Below are 15,066 nucleotides of genomic sequence, written 5' to 3'. Positions count from 1 at the left end.
TCTTAACTACTCCCACCAAGACAGTTTTTGGCCTCATTGGGATCCCCTGTCCACTTGTGCCTCAGTCTCCCTTCTCCCCATCAGCCCCTCCTGTGTCTGTACCCCCTGTAGCCTATTCTGTGGTATATCACTGCAAGCCCATCTTTTATGCCTCTCTCTATTGTCCTTTTGTTGCTTCCTGCCAGCAAAGCCCTAATCCTGCCTGTTCCACATCTACATCTAGGCTTATATACCTGAGCATGTCTCCAATCTTATCCACTTGTATCCATTTTCCACAGAAAGGAACCGGGGAGATCTTTTAAAAATGGCAATGTGAAGGGTGCCTGGGTGACTTAGCCGGTTGAGCGTCTGACTTCGGCTCAGGTCATGATCTCATGGTTAGTGAGTTTGAGCCCTGCATCAAGCTCACTGCTGTCAGCACGGAGCCCACTCCTGATCCTCTGTCCCTCTCTTTCTCTGCCCCTTCCTCACTCATGCTTTCTCTTTCTCTCAATAAACAAATAAGTAAAATGGCAATATGAAGGGCTCCTGGGTGGCTCAGTCAGTTAAGCAACTGACTTCGTTTTGGCTCAGGTCATGATTTTATGGTTTGTGAGTTCGAACCCTGTGTCGGGCTCAGCAGTAGGCAGCTTGGAGCCTGCTTGGGATTCTCTCTCTGCCCCTCCCCCACTTGCTCTGTCTGTGTCTCTCCCAAAAGAAAGAAAGAAACTTAAAAAAATAGAGAAAAAAATGGCAATGTGATCTGACCCCCTCTCCACTTAAAATTCCTCAAATAGTTACTATGGTCCTTAGGATAAAGTCCCAAACCTTTACCAACTCCTCTTGTAGTACCTTGTAGATTTTGGCGTCTCCTCCCAGTGCCATTTACTCTGGCCGTAAGGACCTTCTTTCAGTTTCTTCCCTGCATTTCTTTTCTATCTCAGGGCATGTTTCACATGCTACTGCCTCTTTATAAAGCCCTCCTCCCTTCCCCTATCTAGCACTCATCCTTCAATAAGCAGTGGAAACATCACACCCTTCGAAATCCTTCCAGACTTTCCCCAATGCCAGACCGTAAACATGCTGCTAGATGCTCTAAGAGTGCCTGGTGCACCTCTGTTTTGTAATTCAGTGTGTAATTCTATTCGTTTTGCTTAACATTTGTCTGCTTGGTCAGGCTGCAATCTCTAAGATGGCAGGGATCTGTCTTTTTCTTTGCCAGTTACCCGCAATAAAGCAGGCACTGTCATAGAAGCTTTACAAAGAAGTTATTATAGCCAGGTGCATGGTGCAGTGGCATTTTTACATCTACAGGACTCATTCATCTCCCTTTTCATCCAGGCTTTGCAGAAGGCAAGAAAGGGGGTACTATAGACCCTGAAGAGACAGAAAGGAGGCACAAAACTAGAGTTAACCCTTATCTCTGATGGGACAGGGAGCAGGGACTCTGATAGGGTACGTCCAGCTACAGACACTCCTTTCCTTCATATATTCCCTATGAGCCTCCTTGATTTATGAATCTTCGTGGAGTCAGAGGCTTTTCAGTACAACTGCCTGCTCAGCTCAATTCCCCCTTCTCACCTTGCCCCAGGTGTAGAGAGCTGTCTGGGAGTGAGAAGTGGTCTTTGCCTACCCTAGAGGTTGGCGAGGATGGAGTTATTTAAAGAAAAGTCCTCCCTATTCATCCTGACAAAATACCACTCAAACACACCGGAAAAAACCCAACCTAGTACCTGTGTTTAAATGTCCCTTATTCCGGGGCCCCTCGGTGGCTCAGTTGGTTAAGCGTCCGACTTCGGCTCAGGTCATGATCTCACAGTTCGTGGGTTCGAGCCCCGCATTGGGCTCTGTGCTGACAGCTCAGAGCCTGAAGCCTGTTTCAGATTCTGTGTCTCCCTCTCTCTCTGCCCCTCCCCCATTCACACTCTGTCTCTCTCTGTCTCGAAAATAAATAAACATTAAAAAAAATTAAAAAAATAAATGTCCCATATTCCTCCCCTTCTCTAGATAGTTACATCTGACATTGCCCTCTGCAAACCAGAGAGTAATAGTCCACTGTTAAAACTGAATCATGGTTGACTTTTCCCTACTGATAAAATTGAGAAAACCCTATTTTCTTTTCCCTGTAAAGAAAATTCTGACACCTATTAACTGCTTACCTACTTACACAGAATTAATGAGCAAATACTAGTTAGGTATCAACAGGACTGCTCAGAACTAGGCATACTCAGATGAAGGAGGGGTTTTGTTCTGGCTCTGTGTGCACTTGGGGTTGAAGTTGGTAGTTCTCCTCTGAAATTCAGATTTATTTTTATTTTTATTTTTTAAATTTTTTTTAACGTTTATGTATTTTTGAGACAGAGAGAGAGCATGAACAGGGGAGGGGCAGAGAGAGAGGGAGACACAGAATCTGAAACAGGCTCCAGGCTCTGAGCTGTCAGCTGAGCCTGATGCGGGGCTTGAACTCACGGACCGTGAGATCATGACCTGAGCCGAAGTCGGATGCTTAACCGACTGAGCCACCCAGGCGCCCCTCAAATTCAGATTTAAAAGCAATTCAGTATGTAGCCAAAGGAAATGCTTTTGTAGTTAGATTTGACCCATAGGTGCCAGTTTGCAACTTATGTGTCTTAATAGATTTTTAGAATAATACTTACCATATTCAACTAATTTAAGTGGTTTATTTGTTGTATTACTCCCCTATGATATAGTGGCTTCCAAAACTGGGCGTTGACCACCCGACATCTGTATTCTCAGCATTTAGCACAGGGCATGGCACAACAAAGGCATTTTTAGTGAAGAAAAAAAATGAATGAGCAGTTCTGGACCATTGTTTACAAGGGCCCCAGGTGACACGGTTTGGCATTAGATTTACACAAATCCCCACCCAGCCTATTACTCTGTGGGTCCTGGCTAAGAGCAGGAGTGAAGCTCAGGGAAGACCCAGGACATTTACTCTCCCCTTGGACCAGTCCTGCATAACCTCATGCCTGTGTGAGGGGGCCATATCCTTGCCTTATCTCTTTGTGTGTCACCTTTCCATGGCTTGTTTGTCTCTTGTAGCCATTTGCTGCTTCAGTAAGTCTTTCTCATAGCAACCTTCATGGTCTCATGGGCACATATCGATTCTACTTCCAAAGGAAAAGAGAAACCAAAGTCCAAGGTCATTAACTATGTGTATTTCAATGGGGGCCATCTATATTATATGTTCCACTTACTGTAGTTCTACAGGAAAAATAGGCAAACTTTTTTTCCTTCTATTATGGCCAGCACCTTTACTGGGGTCCAGCAAACCGCCATTAAATATGTTCCAGCACCATTTGGTTGTAATTTTGACATTTTCAAAACAGTGTGCAATTGGAAAGATTGAAAGTGTAATTACTTGATGCTTAGCTTTACGTTTAGGTAAGTTTTTTTTTTTTTTTTTTTTTTTAAGACACATTATTGAATGGAATCTCTTTTAAATAGATTCTTGCCAATTACCCACATGACACCCTGGCCCTGAAGGGCTTTACTGATGGCTTTTCAGGCATGTAAATAGTTTGTCATGTGGAATTCTGAGGTTTTCAAGGTCCTATGGAGGTTTTTTGTAATACATGTTGGGTGGAGGAAGTTAGGAGGTTGGATAATAATGTGGTTTCAACTGTATTGTTGGGGATCAGAAATCACATGAGGCAACTTTCAGCCTTGGAACCTGTTTTCTTAACACTTCATCCATCACAGAAGAGGGCCAGAAAAGCCCTGTCCTACCCACCCCCACGTACCTTGAGGCAGTGTGTAGGCATCTACAGGTAGATGCCCCCATTTTAGTGAGTCCTGAAGTCTGAAGGGGAAACATGTGGTTTATATTCAGCAAGATGGTTCCCTCTAAGGCCCCCTAATGCTTTCAAGATGCTGATAGAGCCATTAATGGCTCTTGGAGAAAGATTAGATTTTCAATTAAAATGAGGCCAATTTAAAATAAATAGTTGGTAGTATTATTGGCCTAAAATAAACTTAAGAGTGTGCCTGGGGGTGGGGGTGTCAGCACTTCCGGAGTGGTGGAGTGAGGAGCTTAGTAAATCTTCTTCTCAAAAAGCAATAATATAACTGGACCAAACAATAAAAATCAACTATTTTAGGGCTCTGGAAATCAACTACAGGCATACAATGAATTGAGAAGCATTTATTTAAGAATAACTGCTAAACCATCATTACAAAAAGTGGGAGTTTGTGGTGTTTCATCCTGGGGCAGCTTCCATGACCTGTGCCCCCATGTTTGATCTGCGTGGTGGTTCTGCCTGGGTAGGCTGTGCTGTGAAAACTAGCAGCTCTCCTGTCAGTTGGGGCTAACTTGATTTGGAGCACAATACGTACCCAGGGGTTTCAGTAAAAACAATACTGATCTCAGCAACAACAACAGCAAAAATCAGTGAATACAACTTTTGCAGCTAGTGTGGGGTTGCAGAATTAGTTGGGTTGAGCAACAGACTAGCAGACCAGCCAGAAATCTAACAAGAAAATCCAGAGAATGAGAAAGCTTGTGGTATAGAAGATTGTATATGGGTAAGGCAGTATATAGGCTCAAGAAAGGTAAAGAGACAGGGCCTAGTTATCTACTCACCTTCCCTGGCTGATTATGATGCCTGGTTCAGGTACAGAGGAGACATGAGAAATCCCAGAAGGAACTGAAAGCCAAGGCAGAATTGTAAATTGTCTGATCTTTGACTCTGTCCCTTAACCCACACACATAGTCATTAGCAAAGGGTGAAAGCCATACTGGCTTAAGGTGTTTAAGCATAATTTTTTGACAGTCATTGGTTGATTACTAAATAATGCTAACCCAGGGTGACTTGTAGGAATCTTGGCTTAAAAACAATTAAAAAAGGAAATTAAGCAAAAACATCAGTGATCACACACTTAAAGGGAGATAAAACTGTGTAGAATTACTGCAGGCAAGTTACTAAACAGCAAAAACAGCTTCCAGTGGGGTCAGAATCCAGAATTGCTGGATAGCATGTTATCTAAAATGTTGAGTTTTAACAAAAAATCATGAGGCCTAAAAAGAAACAGGGGAATGTAATCCATGAATGGGGGGTGGGGGGAAAGCAGTGAATAAAAACTAACTCTGAAGGGGCCCAGATATTAGACCTACCAGACAATATTTCAAAGTACCTGTTATAAATATGTTCAAAGAACAACAGTAAACCATGTTTAAAGAAATAAAAATATGACAATTTCCCATCAGACAGAGAATACCAATAAAGGGAAGTCATAAAATCAAATGAAAACACTGGAGTTGAAAGAACAATAGCAACAAAATAATTCCAGGGACTTAACACCAGATTTGAGCTGGCAGAAGAAAGAAATGGGGATAAATAAACAAATATTATCTAATCTGAACAACAGGGAAAAACTGAGGAAAGTAAACTCAGACTTGTGGGATACTATCAACTGTACCAACAGACTCAATTGGAGCCCCAGAAGAAGAAAAAGGCAGAAAGATTAATCTACATATCTAAGAAGCATAATCCAAATAGAATAAACAGAGATCCAAACTTAGTCACATAATAGTCAAACTGCTGAAAGCCAAAGCCAAAGATTTGAAAAGAAGCAAAAATGAAAAACAAAAACAAAAACAAAAACAAAAACAAAAACAAAACCCATCGCATACAGGGAAATGACAATAAAAACAAAGTTCTCATCAGAAACAATGGACTGAAGGCAGTAAGATGACCCTCACGGCCCTCTTTGGCAGCCAACAGTTCTCTGTATTTAAGAATCTGGGTTTTTTGTTGTTGTTGCTCATTAAAAAAAAATTATTTTTTCAACGTTTATTTTTGAGACACACACAGTGTGAGCAGGGGAGGGGCAGAGAGAGAGACAGACAGACAGACAGAATCTGAAGGAGGCTCTAGGCTCCAAGATGTCAGCACAGAGCCTGACATGGGGCTCAAACCCATGAACTGTGAGATCATGACCTGAGCTAAAGTCAGATGCTTAACTGACTGAGCCATCCAGGCACCCCTGTTTTGTTTTTTTAGATTCCACATACATGTGAAATCATATGGTATTGGTTTTTGTCTGACTTATTTCACTTAGCATAATATCCTCTAGGTCCATCCATGTTGTCCTGCATGGCAAGATTTCATTCCTTTTCATGGCCAAGTGATATTCTATTGTGTATATATACCACATCTTCTTTATTCATTCATCTATAAATCGACACTTGCATTGCTTCCATACCTTGGCTATTGTCAATAATGCTCTAATAAACACAACTATTACTGGCTCTTTAAAATTTTTTTTAATGTTTATTTTTGAGAGAGAATGAGCAGGGGAAGGGGCAGAGAGAGAGGGAGACAGAGGATCTGAAGCAGGCTCCTTGGTGAGAATGGAGAGCCCAATGCGAAGCTCAAACTCATGAACTGTGAGATCATGACCCGACCCAAAGTTGGACACTTAACCAACTGAGCCACTCAGGTGCCCCTGACTGGTTCTTTTAAAAGTATTTTCTGTCTCTTTGTTGAAGTTTTCACTGGAAACTCTTCTCTAGGGTCCAGTGAGTATCTTTATGACCACTACTTTGAACTCTCTGTCTGGCATGTTGCTTACCTCTGTTTTGTTTAGCCCATTTTCTGTGGTTTTGTCTTGCTCTTTCATCTGGGACATATTCTTGTGTCTGCTCCTTTTTAACTCTCTGTGTTTATTTCTATTACCATCATGCATTACTGGGGAAATTTAAATTAAACTGCAATGGGATTCCACTAAACACCTACTACAATGTCTGTAATTAAAAAACAATAACAAGAGGCACCTGGGTGGCTCAGTCGGATAGGCTTCTGACTTTGGCTCAAGTCATGATCTTACAGTTTGTGGGTTTGAGCCCCACGTTGGGCTCTGTGCTGACAGCTCGGAGCCTGGAGCTTGCTTTGCATTGTCACCCTCTCTCTGTTCCTCCCCCACTCACACAGTTTCTCTCAAAAATAAAGATTAAACAACAACAACAACAAGTGTTGGTGAAGATGTGGAGAAATTGCTGGTGAGAATGTAAAATGGTACATTCACTTTGGAAAAGTTTGTGCTATCTTAAAAAGTTAAACATAGATAAACCATATAACATAGGTTACACCATTTGCCTATCTACCTAAGAGAAATGAAATATATATCCACACAAAGACTTGACCATGAATGTTCATAGCAGAAAATTTCCTAATAGCCAAAAAGTATAAACAACCCAAATATTCATCAATATTTGATAAGCAAAATTTGGTGTATCCATATAATGTATACTATTCAGCAGTTAAAAGGAGTGAATTGGGGGCACCTGGGTGGCTCAGTTGGTTGAGCGTCTGACTTTGGCTCAGGTCATGATCTCGTGGTTTGCGAGTTCGAGCCCCGCATTGGGCTCTGTGCTGACACCTCAGAGCCTGGAGCCTGCTTTGGATTCTGTGTCTCTGTCTCTTTCTGCCCCTCCTCCACTCATGCTCCGTGTCTCTGTCTCTCAATAATAAATAAACGTTAAAAAAATTTAAAAAAAAAGTGAACTGATACATGCTACAACAGGGATTAATCTCAATTATGTTACATGAAAAAAGCCCAGTACAAAACACTATATATTGTGCAATTATATTTATATAAAATGTATAGAAAGTGTGCATTTATAGAGACCAAGAGCAGATGGAATGGGAATAAAGATTAATTGCAGATAGGCTTGATTGATACTTTTGGGATATAAATGTTCTATAACTGGATTTTGGTGATGGTTGTACAGGTCCGTAAAAGTTATTGAATAATTAAAAAATGTAAGATGGTGTATTTTGTGTTATACAGGTTATATCTCAGTAAAGGTGTTTTAAAAGAAAGTGTGCCTATGGAGTCCACGGGTATTGGCTATATATAACCAAGGCCCCTGAGAAGCTGCTTTTGTACTAATCCTTTGTAAAGCTGTAAACAAGAGAATTCCCTGTGGATTCAGAGGGTCCACTAGGATTTCATATTGGTTACTTTAGATCTGGTAATTGATAGGCACAATGGGGGCAATGTAGGACTTTGGTGTGAGCCCAGTATTACAAAAAGAACGGAAGCAGTGTCAAAGTGTTTGAATGACATAGTTTGCTGTCCTATTTTTCTCACCTACATTGTTAATTTCAAAGCTGCCCCTTAGATCTGTGTGGGGAAGTTACTTGAAAAGTCTCTTGTGGTGTCTGAGGACAAAACCTCCTCAGGATGCATGGGGGCCATCCTTAGGGCAGGTTTTCTTTGGGTGCAGACCTCTTGTTATCTTGGCCATTCCAGTCCCCCCAGCAAAGGTTCCTCTTGAGACAGACATCCTGTAGATACAGGTGGCCAATTCTTTTCATTCTTCAAACATGCTGAAATTCTCCTCTTTCTGCAAATATTCTCTGATTATTTTCCACTAGTATTTTCTTGAACCTTCATTCTCTCCAGATACACAGTGCTCCTAACTATAATACAGGCTGTCAGAAGAGCATGACTTTGGAGTCAACTATGTGGTTTAAATTCCAACTCTTAATTCCCTAGCCACGTGAGTTTTAGAGAAATTCCTTAGCCTCTCTGAGTCCTGCTCTTGGACTCCAGATAAATCGAGGCATTTATCCAAGGGATACAGGTGTGCTGTTTCAAAGAGACACATGCACCCCCATGCACTATCGACAATAGCCAAAGTATGGAAAGAGCCCAAATGTCCATCGGTGGATGAATGGATAAAGAAGAGGTGGTATAGATATACAATGGAGTATTACTTGGCAATCAAAAAGAATGAAATCTTGCCATTTGCAACTATGTGGATGGAACTGGAGGGTATTATGCTAAGTGAAATTAGCCAGTCAGAGAAAGACAAAAATCATATGACTTCACTCACATGAGGACTTTAAGACACAGAACAGATGAACATAAGGGAAGGGAAACAAATAATATAAAAACAGGGAGGGGGACAACAGAAGAGACTCATAAATATGGAGAACAAACAGGGTTACAGGAGGGGGTGTGGGAGGGGGGATGGGCTAAATGGGTAAGGGGCACTAAGGAATCGACTCCTGAAATCATTGTTGCACTATATGCTAACTAATTTGGATGTAAACTTTAAAAAATAAAAAATAAAATTAAAACTTAAATATGAAACAACAAACAAAAAGGAAATCTGTAAAATAGAGGTAATTATACCCATCACAAAGGGTTGTAAGATGAAACAAGGTCATGTATGGAAATTCCTGAGCACAGTTAGCTGGTACGTAGTGTTCCTTGATTGTCAGAACCAGGTAGTGGAATCTGGAGGAAATTCCTGGAATTTCTCCAGGAAATCTGGAGCTGGATTTGCATTCATGCTTTTCTACTTCTAGCCAAGTGACCTTGGCAAATTTCCCTAAGTTCTCTGTGCCTCTGTTTCTGCATCTTTAAAATGGGAATATTGAAAGCAGCCACCTGATTAGGCCTGTCTGATGATTAAATGAGTTCATGTAGAAAGTATTTAGAACATTGACTGTCATATAATAAACTCAATGCAGGTGGCAGCTGCTATTCTCTCACTAGCCAGTACAATGCCCCTATTCTCTTGGGGCAGCATATTTGCTTTATATGGATTAAATGTGTGGGTTATAGGGATACAATCATGGTCACAATATGGGAAGAGAGGTCTGTTTGGTCTGGCTGGTGGCCCACCAGTGGGGGGTTGTGAATCCCCTGTCTCACTACAGCATGCATATCTTCCCAGTCACTCTGTGCTGATTCAGAAAGGGCACTTCCCCACAGAAGAACAGAACTGTTCTTGGATCAGGAGAAGCCAGTGGTTGGACTCCTCAGAGGGAATCAGATCACTAGGTCCTCCCACAGTGGTGGACCCTCTAAGATCCCTGCATGTGGCATTGTGGGATATGATGAGACTCCTATAAATGTATCTGTTCTGAACAGTAACTGCAAGTACCATAAAGTTGAAATATTAAGTCCTTGGTTGAGGTGGTGGTAGGAACCTATTCTTCCTTTGTCTCAAGGACCATCTCACTGGAGACTGGTTTAAGGCTTTGGAGCCCCTTAGAATACATGCAGGTTATATGGACTTGATTTGTAAGTGATTACCACTTCTGTTTTATTTTCAGCTGATTATTTACCCTGGAACCAACCAAGACGAGAGCTACTTCGTCCAGAACACCATTACCGACCAGCATCAACCAGGTTTGATAGTAGAACTACACACCAGGATGATTATTCTGTAAAGGGCCTAGTGAGCACCATGAGCTGTAAGCCTCTGGCCATGCCCAAGCTCTGTAACATCCCCCTGGAGGATCTGACTAACTACAAGATGAGCTACGTGGCCCACCCGATGGAGAAACGCTTTGCGTATGAGGCAGCGAAGTTCAGTCCCTGTGAAATCCCCTTTGAAAGCCTTACCACCCATAAAGAGTCTTTCCGGGGCCTGATGGGAGAGCCAGCCAAGAGTCTGAAACCTCCAGCCAGGTCCTGTGGTTTAGAAACGCCTTTCTCTAACACCACTGAGTTTAGAGACAAGTACCAAGCTTGGCCAACGCCCCAGATGTTCTCCAAAGCTCCTGTTGCTTATGTCCCTCCTGAAGAAAAGATGGACCTTCTGACAACAGTGCAGGCCCATTACACGTACCCTAAGGGTGCCCCAGCTCAGTCCTTCCGGCCGGTGATCTCAGTCAAGAAGGGTGGCCGCTTTGAAAGCTCCACTACCACCAAGGATGACTACAAGCAATGGCCGGGGACACGCATGGAGCCAGCCAAACCCATTCCCCAGCTGAACATTCCCACTGAGCCCTTGGACTGTCTGACTACCACGCGGGCTCACTATGTGCCCCACCCACCCATCATTACCAAAAGCTGTAAGCCTCCTTGGGCTGGCTCCCGAGGAAATATCCCTGCGGAGGGCCAGACCACATACACCATCAGCTTTACTCCCAAGGACATGGGCAGGTGCCTGGCTTCATACCCTGAGCCTCCTGGCTACATTTTTGAGGAAACGGATGCTTTGGGGCACAAGATATACAGGCCGGTCTCCCGGACAGGCTCTCAGCAGGGCAGCCGTCTTTCTGTAGGTGATTCGGAAAACCCCAACCAGCGAGAGTTGGCAGTGTCAGCCTGATTTTTAAAAAACTGTTACTTAGAAATTGCACAATACTTTTAAAAGCAGATGATTGAGAGTTATTTGTTGGCCAAAAAAGAATTCCCCAAAGTGGAAAAAAAAAAAAAAAAGTCTTCAGCATCATTTCCAGGACACTTGAATAAAATGAGAATCTCTTGAGTCAAGGAAAATGCCATTTAATCACTGGCTAAATACTCCCCTTTACCCTCTGTTGGCTGCCTAGCCCCCTTGGTCCCTTACCTTGTGCTGATGGAATCAAAGCTGGTCTGAAGGGTTTTTCTCTGAACCAGAAGTATTTTATTAATTTAACCATTGCATGGATTGCTATCATAATTGACCCTTGCCAAGTATGAAGTGCTAAAAAATAAACTTGGTTTGGGGGGGAATGGGTCTGCAGGTCTGTGTGTTCACCCCACGGGCTGTCTCTGCAGAGAACAGCGTGTGTTCCTTGAGACCTTTGGGGAGGCTCCAGACTCCAGCCCCCATCGCATCCCAGTACTAGTGAGAGTACCTTGTGTCCAGTCTGGAGTTTTGTGTTCTCTCTGCCCAGGGCTGCTTTACAGGACATCCCTTCTACCTTTTCACACCCTGACATACCAGCCAAGAGTAGTGCTGTCTGAATAGTGCTGTTCAGTCACAGGAAATGGAGGGAGTGGGGGAGAAAGAGAGTCTGTGGCAGTCTCAGGGGAGCATGGACGTGCCAGGTCTCTCTTACCCCCAAACCAGTGCTGGCTCTGATTCCAGAGAGTGGAGGGGGGAAAAGGGCCCCTTTTCAACCAGGTAGTTGGCAGGCGTCCCCCTGGGCTGTGAGCAGAAACTGTGGGCTTTTCTAAGTTCTTGGAGCCTGGAACAATTGCTCTGTGCTGGGCTGGTTCTTGGAAGGCTGGACCTACTTTTTTTAAAAAATGACAGCTGTGACCAGACTTGTGGTGAAGCTTGACATAGTGGTGAGTTGGACCCTGTCTTGGAGAAAAGGCTGGAGTTTTCTCTTTTGGGTGTAAGGCTTGATTCTAAGGCTAGGTAATTTTATGATGTTTTTAAAGTTTATTTTTATTTATTTACTTTGAGTGAAAGGGAGAGAGGGAGAGAGAGAGAAAGTGGGGGGAGGGGCTGAGAGAGGGAGAGAGAGAGAATCCCAAGCAGGGTCTGCACTGTCAGAGTGTAGCCTGATATGGGGCTTGAACCCACAAACTGTGAGATCATGACCTGAGCCGAAACCAAGAGTTGGACACTTAACCAACTGAGCCACACAGGTGTCCCCTTTTTTTGAATTGGAAAGAATTGAGCAAAGATTTTGTCCAAGAGGATTTATGCCAGGGTCAGATGGATTCTGGGTAAACCTCACTCAGAGGGATGCAGGCTGACACCAGGGACACTTACCTCCCTTTTGAGCCCACAGAACCCCAAATATATTCCATAGTCTTAGAAATCTTGGGAACAGTGTGTGGAGGAGGAGACTTCAGTTCAAATCTGAACTAGAGACTTGCTTGGTTTTAGGCTCAGTGCCTGGTTCATGGGCAAGAAACCTGTATCTTTTATCTGGGGTCCAGTCTTTCTGTGCCTCTTAGTTGCCTGGCCCAGACCTCTGAGGTCCCATGCCTCGCAGCCTCACTATGAAGTTTGGTTTGTATCACTGAATTGGGATAAAAATCATTTAATCCTCTTGTTGGTTATATGGGGTCTGGATATCTACCTGCCTTTATGGGGTAGAAAGGCTCAGAGAGGTTATATACCTTGCCCAAGGCCACAGAGTTTAGAGCACCAAGATCAAGATTAGAACCCAGGCATTCTGATTCAAGATCCAGTGCTCTTCCCATGGCAACAGGTACTTCCCATCTGCCACGTCCCAGATCACGTGGTTCTACAAACACCATCAAGCCACATTCTCTCTGAGCTCCTTCCTGGAGTGCATTAAGCTAAAGGAGACCACTAAGGAGGGTGAGTTCTATTTTTATTTCATCATTTTTTACAAGTCAAAAATATTGGCAGTTGACTTAGAAAGCCAAATGGTGCTAAATGCTTATAAAAATGCAACAATCTCTTATGCTCCAGCCTCTTGGCCTCCCCCATTATTGGTTCCCCAGAGAAAAATGTAACATTATTTTATGTCTCTGCTAATATTTTCCTTCATATTCTTAAATCATATACATATATTGTTGTCTGTTGACTTAACGATTTTAGACATGGTCTGTTTTGGTAGATTGGGAATTTTAGTTCTCTCATACTCCCTGCTTCTTCCTTTCCTCTTAGTTATAGGACCATGCTCTGTATATCAAGACCAATAAGCTTTTCTAATGTTTCTGATGACTACAAAGAAGCTGAAGAAGGATGGATGGACCTGGCCTGTTGAAGAGTGCTAGCCCTCTTGTGGTGAGGAATTTCCTCTGAGTCCTTCCTTTGTGACATTTAGGGGTTACCTCCAGGTGACCTCAGGCTAGATGAGCCACTTAGGGCATCTCTACCTTGCCTACTTCTACCAGAATTAAGGAATCTGCTTTCTTCTGTCTGTCCATTTTGGTCTCAAAATATCTTTATTATGAAAGTGGTTAATACAGTAAAAAATTCAGAAAACACAGAAATTATGTAAGGGAGGATACAAGTGGCTGTTAGGAGACTAGTGGAACCCAGTGGCTAACAACATGTAAGGAGAGAGCCCAGCAGACCTGGGTTTGCTTCTTGGCCCTTGTCACTGCTAGCTATGAGACCTTGGTCAAATTCGTTAAAATGTGAATAATAGCATTACTGGCCCTATGGCTTCATTGTGTGTGTTGAATGATAGAATATAGGTCAATCACTTGGCCCTGGCTCATGGGTAACTCTCATTAAACATGGATGATGGTGATGAGGATAATGAAGATGGTTGCTGAGTTGTACCTAATGGAATCTACTTGTGATTTTATCGGTCATTGTTTACATGTGCGAAGGTAAGCCTAACTGCTTGTTTTATTTTTTCACCGTATATAGTTTCCATATAATTCCATAACTGCTTTTTTCCCCCATATAGTTGAGTTAGTTTTTAGTTGTTCTGAGTTGGGGTTCCTACCTGTGCTCCCTGGAAATGTCATTTTAGGAAGTAACTGGAGTCAGGAGGAGGGAAACAAGGTGAGCTGAGCAGATGGGGACTTAGTTCCCCTCTCCTGCTCTTTTTCATCAGTTCTGTGTATCCAGCTTCCACTTAAGAGTTTGTTGGAAACACCTCTATTAAAACACCTGTCCATGTGTGTACACACTTCTCTAACACCTGGTAGGATTTTGTCCAACAAACCCTGGTAATGGAAGCTGCCAAATACTCAGAAATATGTACAAATGTATAATTTTATTGTATAATTTTCCCCCTGTGAGAATGAAGTGGGTCCTTAATCACCTACCATAGCCCAGCATCTCAAGGCTTTATGCATATTAAAAAAGAAAAATTATTAGAGACCAAAGAACAAACGCAGAGGGAAGAGTTTTATGGCCAAGCAGGGAACCTGCTCCAGCGCAGGATCCAGTACGCTTGGGGGTGAGGTTCTGGGGAAGAAAACAGGGATAGGGCTTTTGAAGCCCAAAGATGGCAAATTCCATCTTATCCGAGTAAGCAGAGTCTCCGAGTGTGGCTGATGGGCTGCAGCTAGTGAGATTTGCTGGTGTGGAATCCCTGGGCTGGTTGGGCATGGTCTTCTGGTTTGGGATATGGTGCATCCCAGCAGATGAGGCCCCACTCTCCACAACGGTGTCTCCCTGCCTGTGTCATGCATGGGGTGGTGCCTTTGTCAGCAGGGCAGGTAATATCCCCTGGTCCCCTGGACAGTGGGCCACATACAGGAATGATGACCCCAGCACACCACTCTCATTTTTTTGGTGATCAGGAACCTGCTCTCTACTTTGCCCCCCCAGTTAAGGTAGAAACAGAGCACTAAGAACAGGTTAAAGGACCTGCATTCAAATGTTGCATTTTCTCAAGGGTCACTGTCTGTGAGGATGAGCCCTCCCTTTTTGGCTTGACTGTA

At 43.1% G+C, this 15,066-nt stretch overlaps 1 protein-coding gene across 1 annotated transcript in view; it reads left to right on the top strand.

Moving 5' to 3' along the window:
• Positions 1–11,236, top strand: part of SAXO1 (stabilizer of axonemal microtubules 1) — a 95,188-nt gene extending 83,952 nt beyond the window's left edge. Inside the window, exon 4 of the mRNA XM_060609693.3 lies at positions 10,074–11,236. Coding sequence (XP_060465676.3) covers positions 10,074–11,077 — 1,004 coding nt within the window. The 3' untranslated portion in view covers positions 11,078–11,236. The remainder of the gene's footprint in view (positions 1–10,073) is intronic.
• Positions 11,237–15,066: the final 3,830 nt, after the last annotated feature.

The sequence above is a fragment of the Panthera onca genome, chromosome D4, assembly GCF_046562875.1.
Source record: "Panthera onca isolate mPanOnc1 chromosome D4, mPanOnc1 haplotype 2, whole genome shotgun sequence".
NCBI classification, from domain to species: Eukaryota; Metazoa; Chordata; class Mammalia; order Carnivora; family Felidae; genus Panthera; species Panthera onca.
Note: the sequence above shows the minus strand (reverse complement) of the source record. Positions and strands in the feature narration are given on the sequence as shown.